This window comes from Panthera onca, chromosome F1 (assembly GCF_046562875.1).
Source record: "Panthera onca isolate mPanOnc1 chromosome F1, mPanOnc1 haplotype 2, whole genome shotgun sequence".
Taxonomy (NCBI): Eukaryota; Metazoa; Chordata; class Mammalia; order Carnivora; family Felidae; genus Panthera; species Panthera onca.
In genome coordinates, this window is record NC_138355.1 from 37830183 (window position 1) to 37845496 (window position 15314).

At 41.3% G+C, this 15314-nt stretch overlaps 1 protein-coding gene across 5 annotated transcripts in view; it reads right to left on the bottom strand.

The window, feature by feature from the left end:
* Positions 1 to 12467: 12467 nt before the first annotated feature.
* LOC132686279 (membrane cofactor protein-like) overlaps positions 12468 to 15314 on the bottom strand; it is a 31280-nt gene continuing 28433 nt past the window's right edge. For all 5 annotated transcript variants that reach the window (XM_081791899.1, XM_081791898.1, XM_081791897.1 and 2 more), the window contains exons 8-10: positions 13597 to 13647; positions 13048 to 13083; positions 12468 to 12550 (exon numbers count right to left, since the gene is read on the bottom strand). In XM_081791899.1, the coding sequence (XP_081648025.1) occupies positions 12489 to 12550; positions 13048 to 13083; positions 13597 to 13647 (149 nt within the window). In that variant the 3' untranslated portion in view covers positions 12468 to 12488. The remainder of the gene's footprint in view (positions 12551 to 13047; positions 13084 to 13596; positions 13648 to 15314) is intronic.

A 15314-nucleotide genomic window follows, 5' to 3' on the forward strand; every position in this document is an offset into this window, starting at 1 on the left:
TTTTTTGAGAGGGAGAGAGAGAGCACATGTGCAAGAGAGCCAGGAGGGGAGGGGTAGAGGAAGAGAGAAAGAGGGAGAGAGAGAGAGAGGGGGAGAATCTTAAGCAGACTCTATGCTCAGCGTGGAGCCTAATGCAGACCTCGATCCCATAATCCTGGGATCATGACCTCAGCTGATACCAAGAGACAGGCACTCAACTAACTGACTGAGCCACCCAAGCACCCCTGAGATTTTCTCCGTTGTACCCGGACTGTGTGACTGGCTGTGTGCCTGGAGGACGGTTCCATCCCCATCAGACTTGCACCCCCTCCTAGAGGCCCCGGAACACCCAGCTGCACTTGCAGTGCGGCTGGAATCAGACTTGCCACCTGCACGGTCAAGTGCCGGACCCCCGGGAGCACCACTGGACCCATCTCTTACACAGGCTGACTGATTTCTCCTGGTGTTCAGAGTCTGTTTTTGTCTAGCACCATTTGAAATCGGTTATGATGTAGGGGGAAAAACAGCAGCCTCGAAACCTCACGCCAAGTCTGGTGAGCAACAGCCTCTGTTCTCCTGGAAGACGTGGTCTCCCGGAAGACGGATGGGCAGAAGGCGGGGAAGGACGATCACGCTTTTTTCACTAACTTCTTTCACTGCATTAATGATACATTATTCCAGAGGTAAAAGAGAATTTAATGTATTTTTGAAACAAATCACTATAATGTTTATGATGTCCTGGGGTGCATTTTGCTAAAATGTGGCAGTGCTGTATATTCTGTAAATGGCTGCTGTCCAGTTCTCTTTCTGTTAAGAGGTCTATTCATGTGGGTTTTCAGTCGGTCGGACGTCCGATTCTTGATTTCGGCTCAGGTCATGATCCTCTCTCTGTCCCTTGCTTGTGTATGTTCTCTTTCTCTCTCAAAATAAATACATAAAAATTTTTTTAAAAGAAGAGTCTATTCATGCATCCTGACCTGAATATTTTACTCTATTTTTCCATTTCTTTGTGTTCCTCTTCAATTTCCTTTCTAAGCTTTCTATAGTTTTCAGCATACAGATCTTTTACATCTTTGCTCAGGTTTATTCCTAGGTATTTTATAGTTCTCGATGCAATTGTAAATGTGATCAATTTCTTAATTTTTCTTTCTGTTGCTTCATTATTGGTGTATAGAAATGCAACCAATTTCTGTACATTGATTTTGTATCCTGCAACTTTGCTGAATTCATGTATCAGTTCTAGCAGACTTTTGGTGGAGTCTATCGGATTTTCCATGTATAATATCATGCCATCTGCAAAAAGCGAAAGCTTGACTTCTTCATTGCCAAGTGGGATGCCTTTTATCTCATTTTGTTGTCAGATTGCTGATGCTAGGACTTCCAACACTATGTTAAACAACACTGGTGAGAGTGGACATCCCCGTTGTGGGATGACCTCAGGGGAAAACTGACCTCAGGGGAAAACTCTCAGTTTTTCCCCATTGAGGATGATATTAGCTGTGGGCTTTTCATATATGGCTTTTATGATGTTAAAGTATGTTCCTTCTATCCCAACTTTCTTGAGGGTTTTTATTGGGAAAGGATGCTGAATTTTGTCAAATGCTTTTTCTGCATCTATTGACAGAATCATATGGTCCTTATTCTTTCTTCTATTAATGTGATGTATCACATTGATTGATTTGTGAATATTGAACCAGCCCTGCAACCCAGGAATGAATCCCACTTGATCATGGTGAATAATTCTTTTAACGTACTGTTGAATTTGATTTACTAGTATCTTGTTGAGAATTTTTGCATCCATATTCATCAGGGATATTGGCCTGTAGTCTCCTTTTTAGTGGGATCTCTTTCCGGTTTGGGAATCAATGTAATGCTGGCTTCAGAGAATAAGTCCAGAAGCTTTCCTTCCATTTCTATTTTTTGGAACAGCTTAAGAAGGATAGGTATTAACTCTGCTTTAAGTGTCTGGTAGAATTCCCCTGGAAAACCATTTGGCCCAGGACTCTTATTTGTTGGGAGATTTTTGATAACTTATTCAATTTCTTCACTGGTTATGGGTCTGTTGACATTTTCTATTTCTTCCCATTTGAGTTTTGGTAGTGTGTGGGTGTCTAGGAATTTGTCCATTTCTTCCAGGTTGTCCAGTTTGTTGGCATATAATTTCTCATAGTGTTCTCTAATAATTGTTCGTATTTCTCTGGTGTAGGTTGTGATCTCCTCTTTCATTCATGATATTATCAGGGTTCTCTCTTTTCTTTTTGAGAAGTCTGCCTAGGGGGTTTTCAATTTTGTTTATTTTTTCAAAAAACCAGCTCTTAAATTCATTGATCTGTTCTACTGTTTTTTTTTTTGTTTTTTTTTTTTTGATTCTACATTGTTTATTTCTGCTCTAATCTCTATTATTTCTCTTCTTCTGCTGGCTTTGGGATTTCTTTGCTTTTCTGCTTCTAGTTCCTTTAGGTTTGTGGTTAGGTTTTGTATTTGGGATTTTTCTTGCTTCTCAAGGTAGGCCTGAATTGCAATGTATTTTCCCCTTAGTACTGCCTTTGCTGCATCCCAAAGGGTTTGGACTGTTGTGTTTTCAATTTCATTTGCTTCCATATATTTTTAAATTTCTTCTTTAATTGCCTGGTTGACCCAATCATTCTTTAGTAGGATGTTCTTTAACCTCCATGCATTTGGAGGCTTTCCAAAAAAATTTTTTGTGGTTGATTTCAAGTTTTATAGCATTGTGATCTCAAAATATGCATGGGATGATCTCAACTCTTTTATATTTATTGACAGCTGTTTTGTTACCCAGTATGTGGTCTATCCTGGAGAATGTTCCATGTGCATTCGAGAATAATGTGTATTCTGCTGCTTTTGAATGAAAAGTTCTGAATATATCTGTCAAGTCCATCTGGTCCAGTGTATAATTCAAGGCCATTGTTTCTTTATTGATTTTCTGCCTAGATGATCTGTCCATTGTTGTAAGTGGAGTATTAAAGTCTCCTGCAAATACTGTATTCTTATCAATAAGATCGCTTATGTGTGTGATTGATTTGTATATTTGGGTGCCTTCAAGTTGGGAGCATAAACGTTTACAATTATTATCTCTTCTTGATGGATAGGCCCCGTAATTATGATATAATGCCCTTCTTCATCTCTTGTTACAGTCTTTAGTTTAAAATTTGTTTTGTCTGATATAAGTATGGCTACTCCAGCTTTCTTTTGACTTCCACTAGCATGATAGATGGTTCTCCGTCACCTCGCTTTCAATCTGAAGGTGTCCTCAGGTCTCAAATGAGTCTCTGGTAGACAGCATATAGATGGATCTTGTTTTTTATCCATTCTGATACCCTATGTCTTTTGATCTGAGCATTTAGCCTATTTATATTCAGAGTTATTATTGAAAGATATGGATTTAGTGCCATTGTGATAGCTGTAGGTTTCAGGCTTGTGGTGATATCTCTGGTCCTTTGTGGTCTTTGCTGCTTTCCATTCACAGAGTCCCCCTTAGGATCTCCTGCAGGGATGGTTTTGTGGTCATGAACTCCTTCAGTTTTTGTCTTTCTGGGAAAGCCTTTATCTCTCCTTCTATTCTGAATGACAGCCTTGCTGGATAAAGGACTCTTGGCTGCATATTTTTCCTATTCATCACATTGAATATTTCCTGCCACTCCCTTCTGGCTAACTACCCTTATGTGTTTACCTTGTAGGCTAAGGCCCGTTTGTCCCTAGCTGCTTTCAGAATTCTCTCTTTATCTTTGTATTTTGCCAGTTTCACTCTAATATGCCGTGGAGAAGAACTATTCTTGTTAAATCTGAAGGGAGTTCTCTATGCTTCCTGGATTTGGAAGTCTGCCTCCTTCCCCTTCATATATATATAAGAATTGACCAAGAATCAAATCAGAAAATTGAAAGCCACTGGACCGATATCTGATGGTGCCTTGGAACCAGTGGCTGCACTGGTCTGGAGGAGGGGCCATCTGGTTTGGTCCCACGGAGGGGTGTGGTTTGGTGTAGGTGGGTCCCGCCTCCACTGTGGGCCCACTGTCGATTCCCTGAAGCCCCACCATGTTGGTCGTCAGGCAAAAAATAACAACACCCCAGTCTCTCCACCCTCCCCACCAGGTGTCCCAAACCACTCTGTTCAGGCTGTCCTCCCAGTGCCCCTAGCATGAGTGGGCCAGTTTGTTTCCCTCCACACTCTTCTGTGCCTCCCAGGCACTGGGCCGGAGGCCATTAGCCTACCACAAATGGCAGTAGGTAGAACTCATGGAAATGCTGAACCCTGGCCCCACCTGGGACCTAGGGAATCAGAATCTGCATTTCAAAAAGACTTACTACACACGAAATTGAAGCGCAGTCCCATGGGGTCCTATACCAGGAATTCTCCAATAACGAACATCGATTACAAATCGAAGGGGTGTTTTCCTGGGAGCCTTTTCAGGTGGTGCTGGGTGACCAGTTGACCAGTCATTTTCCCAAACACCATAACTAAGTGTCATCTAAACAATGGTGGTTTCCAGATTCTCACTGAAGCCACCAGCCCTAAGCACCAGGATGGCAGAGCTCTTGCTTGATTTCCATAGATCGGCACAAGGCTTGCCACGGCCACAGAAAATGGTTCAAGTTTTTAAAAGCTGCGTAAGGGAGATAAATGATGTTAACGTAAGTAGCTTATGCGAACATCAGTTTTATTACCCAGATGCAAATGTTCTTGGGGTAGCAAGTCAGGAATCAGAGTGGGGAACTTCCTCCAGGTGATCTATACTTGTGGCGGTTTGTTTACCTTCAGGTTCGGATGTGAGAGGGAAGGAAAATGTTATTGACTACAGACCCCAGTACTGGGTTTCTCCCATATTTAAGCAACAAGGGGCAGAGTTAAGCCCTTTTAGAATGGTAATTTCACAGAAGGAAAGCAGAAAAGACCTAGTTAATACTGGATACAACATGAAATTAAAAAGGGCTTCTGGGAATCACCGCAATGGTCAGAGCCTCTGAAAGATGACAAAGTTGGAAGGACTTTGGGACTGTCAATGCCCGGGAAGGCCACAGGAGGGCAGCAGTGCCCCGTCATGCAAAGGCTGACCGTTTCAGTTTAGTGCAACCTTTTTTTTTTTTAATTTTTTATGTTTATTTATTTTTAAGAATGAGAGAGACAGAGCGTGAGCAGGAGAGGGGCAGAGAGTAGGAGACACAGAATCCAAAGCAGGCTCCAAGCTCCAAGCTGTCAGCACGAAGCCTGACATGGGGCTCAAACTCACAGAACATGAGATCATGACCTGAGCCAAAGTGGGACGCCTAACAGACTGAGCCACCCAGGCGCCCCATAGTGTCACCTTTTCTGAAACGAACCTGAAAATGATGAAAGCAACCATGCGTAAGGGGGGGAGGAAATGCATGGACACTCAATTTTTAACATCTTTCTGGAAGTCAGTAGACTATGTTAAATCCTGCTCTTAAGTAAAAATATGCAAATTTGTAAAAGATCTAAGAAAGTGCATTCTTGGTTAAAATTAAGTTTAGCTGTCAGACATTATTAAGTTTTCAAATACCAGAGCGGTTGTTTCTTTAAAGCTAGAGTATTCTGTAACAATGCAAATTCGGATCTGTGCCCATCCTCTCTCTCTTCAGCATTGTTTGAGAAGACTTTTGGTAGTCACCTTTTCACCTTAAAAGCTCCCCTGGTTACCAAAAAAACAAAAAACAAAAAAACCAAAAACCAAAAACAACAAAAAAACTTCCTTGTATATTTTATGCCAATTTAAAAAATATGCTACACTCTCAATCTAAAGCCATATAGAATTTAGTAAGTTATTTTCTATATTTATAAACAACCTAACTTTCATCCAGAGCTGTTATCAGAAAGATTGCCTCTGTTTATTTCAAACCACAAAAAGTCTTGTTTTGTTAACCAGGCAATAACATTTTAAGTTTCAAACTGTATTGTGATGTAATATGCTCAATTAAAACAAACAGCATTTTGTAAATATAAGCCTTTACGTCCTGTTTTTATTAGTTTATATGTAGAAATGGGCTATGGAGCTTGAGAATCACTAATGCAGAGGTTCTAAACCATAGCTGCATTATTAGAATCGCTTGAGAAACTTAGAAAAAATATCAATGCCAAAGCATCATCCCAGATCAATGATATGAGAAACTTATGGGGGGTGGGACCCAGGCATCAGCAAAACTCCCCAGGCTATTCTAATGTGCAGCCGTGATACAAAAAATACCGAGGTCTGATCTCAGACATGTAGCAATCTGATTTAATTCGAATCTGCAAAAAAGACCAAGAAAATTTTTTGTGTAAACAAAAGCAAACCCTGTTATTACACAAATCAAACTTTCTACTTTCATCATTGGGGCTTGGGTTTGTAAGCACTTAATCATACCCACGCACTGACGTGATGTGGAAGGTATATCTGCCACCAGATACAGGCATATAGACACCCAGTTAACTCAAGGTTCAGTAACATCACAAAGGCTCTAAGACCTGGGCCAGTTGGGAGAAGCTTCACGGAACAGGCAGTAGGAGCTGAGCCTTGGGGAAGATGTCCAGGACCCGGCCAGGACTAGAAGTGCTACAGGCGACAGTGAACCGGGAACACAGCCCAGCACGTGGGGCAGACGGTCCGCTCGATGGACAATAGGTTCTTTGAAGAAATGGAGCGGAAGTCTTCGGAAGGCAAGTTGGGATTTAATTGTAGAAAGCTTCAGGGTGCCTGCGAGAAACCTTGCACTTGACGCCGTGCACCTGGGACTGAACACCTCTGAGCAGGAGGGGCCCAGGACGGGCTGGGCGAGGAGCCTGGACACATTCAAGGCTCTGCAATGTGAGGGGCTGCAGTGGAACATGTATAGAAGTCGGGCCAAGTACAAGCATGCTCTGCTCTGAGCTAAAACACACTGGAAATGAACGCATCGTCACAAACGAAAACTCTCCCAATCTTGGATTTTATTTTTCACAACACTTGAAGATCCCATTTTCAAAATATGAACAATAAAGACCCCCCCCCCCCCACATGGGACTTCTCATCTCACTGCAAATACATTCTTCCGGTTTTAGCAACCTTTCACATATGCTGCTTTCCACGTCATTAGAGAAACTTTTCATTTTATCCCATATATATAAATGTATATAATGGCATATATAATTGCCATTATTTGAAAAACAAAATTTAGATTTACCTATCGAGAGCAATTTTGTATAAATATACAAAATAAAAAAAAATAAATTTGAAGCAGAAACTAGTATAAAAGTCTGTTTTGGAAAAACAACGTAACAATAACATAACAATTTTTTTGGAAAATAGCATAACAATCTTTGGTTGCAAAAGAGTCAACTGGGCTTGTTAAAAATCAACAGTACAGCCATCTCTTGTTCCTGAGCAAGTGCTACATCCCTGAAAAGTATGTGCAAATGGGTATAGTAAAACTTCAACTCTGTACTTAATTCAAAATTCCTGTTTCTTTCTGCTCAAGCGGATCTTCCCGAAGTACCTCACGATCCCTCAGGAAGGGGACACTTACAGTGCATCATAAACATGCTTTATCCGTAAACCAATACTTGTAAAACATGATTCCCAATCATGTCCTTCTCAAGGCAGCGTTTCTTTGGCCTAACTTATGCTACTAACTATGAAAGTGCAAAACAAAATTTGTAAAACCGTACTCTGAATGTGAGCGGCCGTCCCTCCTCTCTGCCCAGTGGTTTGTTTGAAAGAGACCCTGCCTGATGTGAGGACTCAGCGAGGTCACGGTCTGTTCCACCCCAGCATCCGGTGCTAGCACAGCTGTTTGCTTTTTTTGGTTCCTTTGTTCCACTGACAGCAGATACTGTTTCCTTTCCTGAAATGCATGGCTTAATTTTTACTGTGCATTTAGCAGATATGGTAAGATGCACATAAAAACTAAGATTCCGGGGGCACCTGGGTGGCTCAGTCCGTTAAGCTCAGGTCATGATCTTGCGGTTTGTGGGTTCAAGCCCTGTGTCAGCCTCTCTGCTTTCAGCAAGGAGTCTATTTTGGATTCTCTGTCCCCCTCTCTCTGCCCCTTCCCCGTTCATTCTCTCTCTCTCTCTCTCTCTCAAAAGTAAGTAACAGTAAAAAAAAACAAAAAAAAAACACCACTAAGATTCTGATACAACCTGAGGTTATTGGAGATGTTCCTGCCAAACTCACTACTTTTTTTTTTAATGTTTATTTATTTTTGAGACAGAGAGAGACAGAGTATGAATGGGGGAGGGGCAGAGAAAGAGGGAGACAGAATCGGAAGCAGGCTCCAGGCTCTGAGCCATCAGCCCAGAGCCCGACACGGGGCTTGAACTCACGGACCTCGGGATCGTGACCCGGGCCGAAGTCGGACGCTTAACCGACTGAGCCACCCAGGCGCCCCAAAACTCACTACTCTTATATGACATTGTTTAAAGTAAGACATGTCCTTATTCAAGTACGGGGAGAAAATCACCCATTGCTGGAATTTAGAGTGGAATCTAACTTTCTTAAAGAGCGAAATCCTCTTCGAGAAGACTACAGGCCACAGGTTCACTCTGCCCCCGCCCAGCACTGCTACGAGTGTGAGAGCTCTCTAACGTACAGAAGTTTCTGACTGATTCTGAATTCCTAACTGATTTCTCACTGGTATTGTTGTTTGAAAAAGTGAAGAACAAAGGCCATAAACTTTATAGCTTCCTTCGGTCACCAAGATATTATAAATAGCTAAAAAGTGTATAGAATTCTACCCTATTTACTTTGAGTATTTCTCAATAATATTCTTAGTTCAGGAAGTCAAACTTCTTCACATTCCCAGTTTTCAGTGTTCTTGTTTCTAATGTTTAAGGGCTGAGGTAGAATATATATATATTTGTAAATGCATTTAACACCCAACCATATATAAAACACATTTTAGAGTTGTTGAAAGAATGAATCTTAAGACTTGGCATTACTCTGTGAACAAAAGAGACTTTAAAATAACTTTCTTTTTTTTTTATTTTTTTTTTAACATTTATTTATTTTTGAGACAGGGAGAGACAGAGCATGAACAGGGGAGGGTCAGAGAGAGGGAGACACAGAATCTGAAACAGGCTCCAGGCTCTGAGCTGTCGGCACAGAGCCCGACGCGGGGCTCGAACTCACGGACCGCAAGATCATGACCTGAGCCGAAGTTGGCCGCTTAACCGATTGAGCCACCCAGGCGTCCCTAAAATAACTTTCTTTACAAATGCAATGTAATTTATTTTGGACGATAGTTCCCTAGATATGGAGATTTAGTTTAAAAATTATTTCCCCATCTAAATACTCCCAGGGGTATTGTACAGAGTTGCCTTATAAATACAAGTGTTATTTAAGGGAAAACAGGCCAGATGTTCATACCCAAATGCATACACCATTCAAAGCAGCATCAAAGGGTGGTGATTACACTCAAACCGCATTGAAATGTCAGCCTTATGGCTTAATGGTTGCATCGTGAGAGTACAAGCACTAGAGAACAGCTTCTGTAGATCTTAAGATTTTAATTGTATCGAAAGATAAAGTGATGCCCTCATTCGTAGAAACCACTTGGTACATCTGCTCTGCCTCAGTGGTTGATCTATTCCAGTAAGTGGTATATTCACCTCTAACCTCTGTTTCACTAAAAGGCAAGGTATACAGATAGCATAATTTAGTACAGGAGTTAAATCCAGAGACCTAGTAGGAAAATGGACAACTAAAAACATATATTTGTAGTAGCAAGAGACCCTGATCTAGGAAATAAATGATTCTTTTCAATATAATTTCACATGTCGGGGTGCCTGGGTGGCTCAGTAGGTTAAGCGTCAGACTTCGGCTCAGGTTATGATCTCAGGGTTCGTGAATTTGAACCCCACGTTAAGCTCTGTGCTGACAGCTCGGAGCCTGGAGCCTGCTTTGGATTCTGTGTCTCTCTCTCTGCCCCTTCTCTGCTCATGCTTTGTCTCTCCATCTCTCTCAAAGATAAACATAAAAAAAAGAACCGTCTCTTTACTTGTTACTGTACTGCTGACCAGCAGGGCCTGGCTATCAAGGGATGTGTCGTGTGAGTTGCAGCCACAAAAGCTGTGTTGCCAGACGTGTGTATGAGGTCCTTTCTCAGAGACACCGACAATCTGGGGCAGGATAGGCGAGTTCAAGGATGGTGCCTGCCCACCAGTCTCCCCAGTTTCTGGTGGGGGGGATTGCCTTGGGCTCACCGACATGTGTTTAATTAGAAGCCCGTTCCTCAGGCCATAGCTATGCAGATAAGCTAAAAGGCGAGTCACAGAAAGACCGGGATGATTTCAGTTGGCCACCTCTGTGCTATGTCCTGGGTAGGGCGGCCAGTTAACAACTGTTTCTCCATTTATTCCAGTCCTACGTGACCTGCCAACATAAGCCCTGAGGGCCACCAGACAGGTGCACAAGCTCCTTTTCGGGAGGTACCGGCGATGTGGAGCACGGCAGAGGGAGGGTGAAAGGTCGCTCCGGCTCTCCAAGGTCTGTGGAGAGGACTGCGGCCAGACTTGGGTCTAGGTAGAAGCCTGTCACCTCAGGCCTCAGCTACACAGATAAGCTAATAGGCCTCTTTCCCAGAAAGACTGGGGGTGCATTTCAGACTGCTGTGTCTGTGCTGTACCCTGGAGGGTTGGCCAAAGTAAAACCACACGAGCACTTTAAGAACTGTTTCTCAGTTGGCTGTAGCCTTGTGGACATAGGCCCCACTGGCTTTCAGAGCCAGATGTTTTGTGGACCCATCTCTGGGGTGCAGGTCTTAAAAGCTGGGGTGCCAGACGTGGGGTTCAAACATTTGGCTTCCCAGGAAGAAGCTCAGAGTTGTGAGCTTCTATCTGACTGTGGGTTGCCACACTGGGGGAGGAGTTTATGGTGAGACACTATCTCCTACTCATTTTTGATGTGGGTTTGTTTGTTTGTCTTCTTTTTCTTTTTCAAGTAGGCTCCACACCCAATGTGGGGCTTGAACTCATGACCCTGAGACCAAGAGTCACATGCTCCACTGACTGAGCCAGCCAGGCACCCCTTGATGTGGTTTTGTATCCACCCAACGGAGATTTAGTTTTCAGATCTCCTTCAGAGAGAAACTGTTCCGAACGTGGCTATAGACATCGCGTGTCGGACAGGAGGTGAGTTCAGGGGATCCTCTCACGTTGCCATCTTGAACCAGAGGCTCAGCTTACAAGACCCATTACTTGGTAGCTGAAGAGATTTCGATTAACACTTTGAAGGAAGCAGCATATTGATGCAGAGAATTTAAACAAAAAAGGAAAGTGAGGAGCAAAAAGCTATCTTGTTTTGCTCTCTGCACAAAGCTTTTTGAGACTTGTAAGAATATTCTACTGACAATATTTCCTACTCACGCTATGTGTATGTGTAATTTAAAAAATGTATGCTAGTGATTGACAAATCAAATATGCACATCAAGTGTCCTACAAATAGAAGATTGAAGATTCAAGTGGAGGCATTGTGATTTAAAAAAGATAACCAATAACATAAAAGAGTTTGAGCTCGTTATGTGTAGAGAATGTATTTTTATTACATGCCCTAAACCAGATGACTAGTATAAAGGCAAAATATATCATAAAACCATGAATACCAAAAGTCTTAAAATTATTAGGTTTGCTGTGAAAGTCATTTCCAAAACTACAAGGAAAGAAAATTATTGAAAATCAATAAAAATCAAATTTCAAAGTACCTAACCTTAGTCTATGCTCCAGGATTTATTCTAAGTCTTTCACAACATTGAAAAGTATTTCATTAAAATTTAAGTTTGATGTTTAAAAACCCTATTCTCCCTAGAAGACACGTACTTGTACACTTTTTTTTCTATTATAAGTCCCTCCCCCACATTTTTCATTTTTATAGATGAAAACAAAAATAAGGGTAATGAGGTGCCTTGTAAATCTTACCCCTCAGTAATGTTAAGTTTAACCCCAACAGTTTTACTGCAACCTAGTAAATTGAGAGAACATAAGAGGGAAATCAAACACTGCTGCTTTTCACTCCCCGGTTTAACAAGTGTAAGTAACAGCTCTAAAGGAAAAGAAATCAAACTGGGTATTCGAAAGAGACACCTGCACAGCTTCTAACAATTCCCTAACTTCTCCGGACAAATGGAAACTTTCACATAAAAACTCCACTGAATACAACTGTCCGAGTCTCCACAGTGAACTGTTCTAAGTTTCATCTTGGCCCCTGGTCCAATTTAGGAAATAGGGGGAAGCTGGGTGGGGAAGGCCCCGTAACAGTCCATGATTTGCTATAGAACTTAGGTCTCAAGTCCCACAGAAATTTTTCGTGAAGTCATAACAGACGAAGCAAGTCTGCACAGGTCGCTCTGGCCGCCGGGACAGGAAAAGCAGCCTAAAATATTGTTAGTAAACAGATGCGACTGGCAGGGCACACTGATGCGGGCTCAGCTTAGGGAGAGATGGCACAGGCACAGGTGCAAATGCTGCGCGCACGTAGGTGAGGAGTGAGAAGGACCGGAAGTTGGAAGAAATGTCCTTTAATTTACCCTTTCTTTCTTTGAAGACATCTGTACAGGCAGGTGCAAAGTACTCCAAGGCCGACAACTACAAGAAACCAGGAAACAAAGGACATGTAATTGAGAGCTAATTGCCAAGATTCAAACTGTAGCAGCAGAAATAAGTAAGTGTTGGTTACATTTCAGTGGTCAGAAAATGCTACTTCATTTAAGCACATATATATTCATATTCCGTCTAGACTCTTCACTATCAGAAGTTCGTGAACAGTCCACAGTAAGTCAGGGAAGAATCCTTGCTGAGTTTAGAAAAGTACCCAAAGCATATTTGGGACGCAGAGTCATGACTAATCGTCCTGAGGACACATGGAGTATTTAGGTCTGTTACTAAGTGGACAAGTGGAATATAAAAGAATATACATTCACCAGCAAAACGTGTAGTATCATATACAAGGTCAGACTGTTCTAGACTGCTGTACTTCATTTCAAGCTATAAAAACCACAGAAACTGAAAAGTCACTTAAAAAATAATGCACTTCCTCGCAATACTATTTTGATTTAAGTGGCATTGAAGTTTGGGCTACTTACGGAGAGTAAGAATAATCACAGCAATGATACCTGCATCTGGGAAAACATGAAAACAGTTTGAAGATCATTGAGCGCACAAGGGTCCCAGAGAGTAGTCGCATTTAACCTTGCTCGGATCATACACTACATCGATACACGACAGCAAAGAAAGAGGTCCTCAGTGTAGTTTTAGCACGACTGCTAGTGTGTCCAGATCGTTCTGATCACAGAGCCCTTGGACTCTGATCCCACATCCAGGGTCCACCTTGTAAGACTCTTCAGAGGAACCTCACTTTTCATTGTTTTGTGCTGTCGTTGCCATATCAGGTTATTTAGTAAAGCTTCTTGGGCGCTTAGAATTCCCTAGATGGGAGGAAATTACCTACATGTGTCTACACATAAGCACCACTTATGTTTATCATGTTATCTGGACTACTAAAATCCCTATCGATGTCAAATTTTGTGAAACTTGGCTCCTTCCTTAACTACAAATAATTGGAACGTGATAGCTATTTCTATATAGTACTCCGAGGTTTCATAAGGAAGAGTAATTAATAGCCAAAATAATACCTAATTCCTCCAGTTCTTCAAATAATGCTGATTCATTGGGCTCAGGATAGCCTGGGGGGCAAAATGGAAAAAAAGAAGGAAGACTAAACCTTAAAGATCCATAAATTCACTGGTTTTCATTTTTTGCTTTTGTATGAAACTGCTAATAATTTCATTTTCCTTATATATTAATGTTTCTTAATAAAAATATCATAAGTTATAAATTTATATTTGATGTCACCAACAATCTTCTTCCTGTACATTGGTATTTCCTGTGACAAGATTCTGCAGTATGGCAAGCAAATTTATCACCACCGCAGCCTCAAAATTAGCCTGAATTCAACATGAGTCTACTTAAAATTAAAAGATAGAGGAGGACTTTAAAACAATTTAGAGGTTGATCAGGAATAGAAAGACTCTTCAACATAATAAAAGCCATTTATGAAAAACCCATAGCCGACATCCTATTTAAGACTGAAAGTTTTTCCTTTAAGATCAGGAACAGGACAGGGTGCTTATGTTTGTCACTTCTATTCAACATAAATACTGCAAGTTCATATTAGAGCAATTAGGTAAAAAAAATAAAATAAAAAGCATCCAAATTGGGAAGAAATAAGATGATCTCTGTTCACACATGACATGATCTTTTACATAGAAAACTCTAAAGATCACACACACACACACACACACACACACACCTAGTACAACCAATAAATGAATTCAGTAAAGTTGTAGGATACAAAATCAACATGCAAAAATCAGTTGTGTTTTGGGGCGCCTGGGTGGCTCAGTCGGTTGAGCATCCAACTTCAGCTCAGGTCATGATCTCACACTCTATGGGTTCGAGCCCTGCGTGGGGCTCTGTGCTGACAGCTCAGAGCCTGGAGCTGCTTCGGATTCTATGTCTCCCCCTCTGTCTGCCCCTCCCCTGCTCATGCTCTGTCTCTCTCTGTCTCAAAAATAAATAAAAACATTTAAAAAAATAAAAGTTGATGGGGAGTGGGAGGGAGGGGTGGGCGGGTGATGGGTATTGAGGAGGGCACCTGTTGGGATGAGCACTGGGTGTTTTATGGAAACCAACTTGACAATAAATTTCAAATAAAAAAAATAATAAAATAAATTAAAAAACATCAATTGTGTTTGTACACACTAACAGTAAGCAATATAAAAAGGAAATTAAGAAAACAATTCCATTTACAATTGAATGAAAAGGAGCTACCCTATGACCTGGCAATTGCACTACTAGATATTTATCCAGAGGATATAAAATGCTGATTCAAAGGGGCACACGCACCCCGATGTTTATAGCACTATTGACAATAACGAAATTATGGAAAGATGCCCATTGACTGATGAATAGATAAAGAAGATAAGGAATATATTTAAAATGGAATATTACTCAGTGATTAAAAACAATGACATCCTGCCCTTTGCAACAATGTGGATGGAATTAGAACGAATACATTCAATACGTGCGAAGCGAAATAAGTCCGTTGGAGAAAGACAAATATATTACTTCACTCATGTGTGGAATTTAAGAAGCAAAACAGATGAACATAGGGGAAGAGAAGGAAAAGTAAGAGAAAAACAGAGGGAGGCAAACCATAAGAGGCCCTTTTTAAAAAATGTTTGTTTATTTATTTTTCTAAAAATAATTTATTGTCAAGTTAGCTAACATACAGCGCATACAGTGTGCTCTTGGTTTGGGGAGTAGATTCTCATGATTTCTTGCTTACATA